General features: G+C 38.4%; 1 protein-coding gene across 1 annotated transcript in view; it reads left to right on the top strand.

The window, feature by feature from the left end:
- Positions 1-1,652: 1,652 nt before the first annotated feature.
- Positions 1,653-6,541, top strand: part of LOC145488525 (uncharacterized) — a 6,044-nt gene continuing 1,155 nt past the window's right edge. Inside the window, exons 1-2 of the mRNA XM_081467409.1 lie at positions 1,653-2,609; positions 3,379-3,579. Coding sequence (XP_081323535.1) covers positions 2,210-2,609; positions 3,379-3,579 — 601 coding nt within the window. The 5' untranslated portion in view covers positions 1,653-2,209. The remainder of the gene's footprint in view (positions 2,610-3,378; positions 3,580-6,541) is intronic.

Genomic DNA, 6,541 nt, shown 5'->3' with positions numbered 1-6,541 from the left:
ACATTGCTATTTGCGAGTAAAACATGGCCACGAGGAGAAAGAAGAACATGAGTTCAAGCTCTGATCGTGAGTAGAATTTCCTTGTTTTATCAATTTTAGGCGTTCTCGGCTTAGCTAACTATCAGAACTGTCTGTGATTCGCTAGCGCGGAAGAAATTTATTTGCGTGGCTTCCGGGCGATAATTGACGTAACGACAACATGTTGAGTTTTCCCTTACTGCTAACTATGGCCTAGTTTGTTTGAATTTCAATCGATTCTCGATGTAGGAAGCTCTTGTTCAGTCCATTTAGGACGATGCAGGCCTTTAGAAAGCAATAGATTGGCTCTCCGCCGTGGTTTTGATATCTGAACGTTCGTGTTGATTTAGACTCCAATTTCATGTTAAAAGCACTCTTAATTAAATTGTGGAATTCATGATTCAACGAAAAGACGGTGAATTTAGTCTTCCTGGCCTCAAAAGGCATACAGGAGAGTTATTTGCTGCTATTTGAGCTACGATAAGCCTCGTGGAAAGCTAGCTCTAGGACAGAATTGTAGCAAGATTATCAGTGACAAGTCAACTTCTATGGCTATGTTTTTGCGAATCCGGTCAGATATTGAAATGAAATGTCACGTAACGGCTACTTTTTGGCTGAAATATAGAGGTAAATAACCGATTCCACTGCTTACCATGCTCTTGTTAGCGTGACTGGCTAATTTAACCCACAGTAAAGACATAGTGAGGTCATTAAGGTGAAATCGCAGAGGTTAAGCCTGTCTGAATTAGTGCCACGGCGAACCAAATGATCAATTTAAGCTCTAATTTAGCTTTGTTTGGCTCGTTCGACTCATTTGCAGCGACTTTAAAGGCTTGTATAGGCATGGTATGGACTCTATTAAGAGTACACGATGTAGATAGCACTCTCGGTGCGACATGGCCATATTTATGTACATTTTCTAACCGATTTTCCAAAAACATGCCCGCTATTTTGGTGTAAAGTCTTTAACACGGTTTTCATAAATTTCATAAACAGGCTCGGTGACTTTGACTGGTTTCTGATTGAGGTATCATGTCAAGGCACAGTGCCATCACAATGTCTTGACATGATTATTCTATAATCTGCAGCTACAGGACGTTAAAGGCGCTGATTTCGAACATTCACTGTACGCTTTCGGCCAATCAGCAGAGAGATAGTGAGTTTAATATATAATAATGATGGTTATCAGTCAATAGTCAATCTCCGTCCTCGGGGAGGGCACTCCCAGAAAAATTGGGTGGGGGTATGTGGCCACTTTTCCGAAACCCTCACCCATCAACTATCATGTGATAAAAATCTCGAGACCAAAATGGCCAAAATCGATACCCTATTTCTGACCAAAAGGGCCTAAAAATCATACCAACTATAGCCAACTAGTACTATTTTCCAACACATGCAGCAAAACTAAATTTCTGCTTGTTAATTGAAAAGCCACTGTTGGCTTTTCTAGAATTTTCGATCAACAAGGAAATGAATGAGCTACGGTAAATCCCCTCGATTGATTACCAAGGACAGAGATATCTTTGACATACGGAAATAATTCGAGAGGAAAGCAGGATTCTTCCGTAAGCAGTCCTAATCTGTCAAAGTGTCTGTGAAGAGGATTTAGATAAAGTTTTGAACGACTAGTGGATTTATACTTAAACAATTAGACTATTCGATCGCTCTCGATTTCTATGCGTGATGGGTGACTCGTTAACAATCATGTGATAAAAAATCGGGAGCTCAAAATCTAATCGTTACATCTTGCCTCAATAGCCTCGTTTTAGCGTTTTAAGAAAATTCCGACAACAGGGTCTCTAATATCTTGATTTACGAAAAAAGCTGAACAAAACCTTTAGCTGTTTTCTCAACATAAGTCTCATTCGAATTTTTTTGCATGGGTTTTCCCGCGTTTTACCGTAGCCAAACTTCGACATTTGAAACGACATCGACGACGTCATGACCTCCTGCAACATATTTTCTAGCCCAGCCCTGCCACTCGGTCAATAAGCTCAAACGTTTGTGCCAATCCGAGCGTGCACAGGAACTGAACCACGTGGCTTTATTAATATATATAGCTTGCTATACGCACTTAAGTTTAGAAGTTGAGAGAAGCAACCCCCTCCCTTACCCCACTTAAGGTAATAACAGTGGAACATAGAAAAAATGAAACATTTTCCAAAGTTATTACTTTGTTCACTTATAACTGATGAAGTTGATTTCCTGTACAGCATGTGTTCCACCGGGAGAATTCCTTGAAGGATCGAGTGGATTCTTTTCAAGCCCGAATTTTCCAAACAGCTTCTACAGAAACAGCAATTGTACCTGGAATATCACAGTGCCCTTTGGCCGAATTATCAAACTAACCTTTTTCAGCTTCACTTTGGAACAAAACCAAAGCTCAGCGTGTACTGGAGAGCCAGAGGAGGCCCGTGTTTTTATCACTAATGTTGCCTCGGATGATGGCGCTCAAGAATTTCAGATATGTGGGCGAGAACTTCCTGCTCCAGTGTACTCTGTCGGAAATACCATCCAAGTGAGGCTGCGATCTGTTGCCAATGGTTACCCAGGATTTAATGCATCCTATGAAGCGATAGATGGACTATTACGTAAGTCAGCCTCTTATGACAAAAGAAAGGAAATGGGGAACAATATAGTCTTATGAAAATATGATTGATCATCGCGGTAATACACACAACTTCAGCAGTTGTGAAATTAAAGCCTAAAAGATTTTTTTCAGGATTTAATTTCACAACTGCTTAAGTTGTGTGTATAACTGCGATGATCAATCATATCTTCATATCTTTCTCCGCAGTTCAAATATATGATCTTTCATATGTTCACTTGTAATATAGTCGTATATTCAAAAATTGCACTTTTGCGCCTTTTCTTCATATCCTGGAGATTATAAGACTTGTACGAGATTTACCCTGTATCCATAAAAATCCAAGATAATCCGTAGAAGTTGGCATAGATGGATCTTCCTTGATACAGGTATCGGCAATAACTGACTGAGATCAAGACAGACTCATCAAAGTCCCCGACCAAAGTCTAATGATTCAACTCTCTATAGTCATTGACCTATTTTCAAAGGGGTTCCCCCAGATAACAACAACATCAACAACAACAATTTATTTCAGTATTTCCATATGAGTGCATGATATTACCTAAAATATAATACAGCTAAAATAATGTAACTAGCAGTGAAAGGGAATGCAAGATAGACATAAGCGTTATTAGTAATTAAAACATTCACTCTGCATGTTATTTTGTGATGGGCGCGATGACTATCATAATAAGGAGATCTAACAAGTCAACATCATAATTGTAATTAAAACATTATATATTTTTTGAAACGATCTGATCATAATTTTGCAGGCTCGTCAAGTCATCCTTTAATATCAGCGCCCTCAGCCATTTCATCATCCTTTTCAGCCTCTCAGACAACACTACTCAATGTGTTGCCAGCAACATTGACAGAGAGGATCTCAACAACAAGTACAATAAATACACCGAGTATAAATGCATTACGAGCTACTGAATCACACTCGTCATTACTTGAAAGCAGTGTAAGTCGAGGTAAGAATTGAAATTTGTTGTAAAATTGAATTAAGAGTATGAACGTTTCATTTCTCCTACTGCCACACAGAACATGACGGGAAGATATTTGGCCCTCGGCTATTCTAATATATTCACGTCCCTCAATGCAAGTCCCAGCCTGGCTATTCCACTCAGTCAATGAGTTCATATGTTTTTGCTAATCATAGTGCATGCAGAATTTCAACTATATAATATGACTACAATTCTGCGCATTTTTTTCCGGGTTTTATCGACATTTTTATCTATAATACAGTATGCATTTTAGATATCAGACATGTGAAGCAATCTCCCTCTCCCCCCCCCCCCTCCCCCTACGCCCCCTCCTCAATAACGTAAGAATCATTCCGAGCCTGTAAATTCTTCTTGAGCCATGTTTGCAGACTGATTCTTGATTCCTGAATAGCATGGAATCTGCCAAAATTTGTAAAATAGCCAATAAATGTCTGGTATTAGATATTACTAAGGGCTGATTCACACTTTGACATAAGCATAAGCATAAGCATAAACATAAGCATAAGAAAAATATGTGTGAACCGGGGTTACATAAGCAGAGCATAAGGATAAGTATAAGCACAAGGAATGGAACTTTTTCCATTTTCTTATGCTTATGCTTATGCTTATGCTTATTTTTTGAATACTTGAGTGTGAACCGGGCATACATAAGCGTAAGCGTAAGTATAAAGAGTTTTCTTGTCAGCGGAATACACAAAAATAAAATCCAGGCCCGCTCTGTCAGAATCTGTCAGCTGAAAACATGGCGACGCAGGTGAACGAAAAGTTGGCGGAATCTGTCCGCAATTACCCTTGTTTGTACGACAAAAAATCAGCAGACTTTAAAGACAAAAACAAGAAAAGGTTGGCTTGGAGTGAAAGAAGGTTGGATTAGAGAATGGTAAGTGATACACATTCGAATGATAATAGAGAGGTTAGTTCCATTGTTTTGACAGGTGCATAAGCAATTTTCTTCCATTTTTACGGCTTAACAGTAGCAACAATCCAATTTCGACTTCGTTATCCGCCATCTTTGATTCCTGAGAGGTGAACTGCGCCTGCGCAATAGCCATCCCTATGCTTATGCATATGTAAGCCCGGTTCACACATTTTTTCCTTATGTTTATGTTTATGCTTATGCTTATGCTTATGTCAAAGTGTGAACCAGCCCTAAACTACAGTTTAATAAAGTTAAATTCTCTTCTCAAAACGTCAAGTCTTTCAACCCTTTAGAGCCCAGTGTCCGACATATCGGACAGCAGAGTAGCCTGCACTTCCTTTAGTCAGCAGTGTGCCCCTAGTCATTACCAGTTCCCAGTTTGTTTTTACACTGTCAATTCAGAAAAACTTTTGGATGCAAATTTTTTCCTGATTGAATGAATTTAATATTACAATCATTGAGCCAAAGGATAGCGAGATCATGTTAGGTTATACGAACGAAAGTCCACATTGGACTTTTCTTAATCACATCCATATTATTGGTAAGCCAGTAATTTATTCAAGTCGACTAAGAAAATCTAAGCCTCTATTATCTCAAATCGTCGTTAAACTGAATTACATAGAACGAATTGAACATTATATCGCTAAGAGGAGAGATAGGACTAATTTTCATGAAAAGAAATGGAAAATCACAAGAACATAAATTTTTACTAATTTATCGTGTAGTAGCTATTCTTTCTTAGCTCTGTGGTGGCATGCGCAGCTAATAGTTCTGTAAGTAGCCTGAGTAATTTCTGTAATTTGTGGTGAAATAGTAGTGTAAGCACATGTTCTGTAAGCAAATTTATGTAGTTATAGTAGCGTAACTAAAACAGTAATGTAATGTAAAAAATAAGAACCAGTTCTCAAAAGGCCAATTAAGACGAATACTCATGCGGGCACCATTTTGGTCAGATAAGAGATATTTTCGTTGAGTTTTTTTCGAAAATTTTTGCTTTTGTCGATAAGACACGATTTAAAGTCCACTTGTGAACATGAGCAGGAGGCCTGTGAGGTATAGCGTTTAGGAAATACTTTATAATTATTACCTGAGTGGAAACTTCGCTATCCTAGTACCCTGGGTGCCAGAGGTTTTTTTTTTTCGTGGATGGCGAAACTGCCATTGTGATCGTTTGCCACGACCTCAAAAAAAAAAAAAAAAAAACCCTCTGACACCCAGGGTACTGTTCTGGACGATGGTTTTAAACCTGAAATCGAAGGATTTGAAAGTAACAATGATGCCTCAGGAGCCAGATTGATTTGAGAAATGCCATTATTGAGGATGAAGAAGCAGAGGAGGCAGATGTTAACGATTCAAGAGCAGCAGGAAGGTCAAATAACTATTCTTTCGATGGTTTCGAGTGGACAAAACATTTAACCCAGCTCAAGTTCAAGGACGATGAGATTCAGTAACGTGTTAAGACTGAGTGATTTGTCACCCAACTACCTAGCCTTGTGAAATCTGGCATAGGAAGTTGTACAGTTGAGTGAATATGTCAAGTGAGGTATCAAAATAATCCTTGATGGTTATTCTGTCATTCTGTGTAGTTATTGGAATTTTCCTTTACATTTTTTGCCTTACTGGTTAATAATTTTTGCTGTTTTGAGTATGGCGTGACATAATTGTTAATAATTAAGCTCTTATAATGGTTTCATGTTACATCAGACACCTCGCTAATTGCACTCAAAGTCCCATTGCCTTTTGAAGAACCTGATTATGTTAAAAAGGTAAAAACTAATGTTTTTAATTATCTGGGTTGGAATTTTCTGAAATCCTTAGCAATTAATATGGGCTCTATTAAGAGTCTTTGGTCAAAAATGCAAGGAGTCTAGTAAAGGAGGCAGTCAAAAAAAGGTGCTTGAGCCAGTGGTGTACCTGTGGCAAGTGATTGCAAGGGATTTTAAGTCCAGCTAAAATTAATGTTGCTAATGATAATAAGAATCACTTCCCATCCTTCGATGTCCTCTTTCA

The sequence above is a fragment of the Orbicella franksi genome, chromosome 5 (genome assembly GCF_964199315.1).
Source record: "Orbicella franksi chromosome 5, jaOrbFran1.1, whole genome shotgun sequence".
Taxonomy (NCBI): domain Eukaryota; kingdom Metazoa; phylum Cnidaria; class Anthozoa; order Scleractinia; family Merulinidae; genus Orbicella; species Orbicella franksi.
The sequence above is the reverse complement of the archived record's forward strand: the minus strand, read 5'-3'. Positions and strand labels throughout refer to the sequence as shown.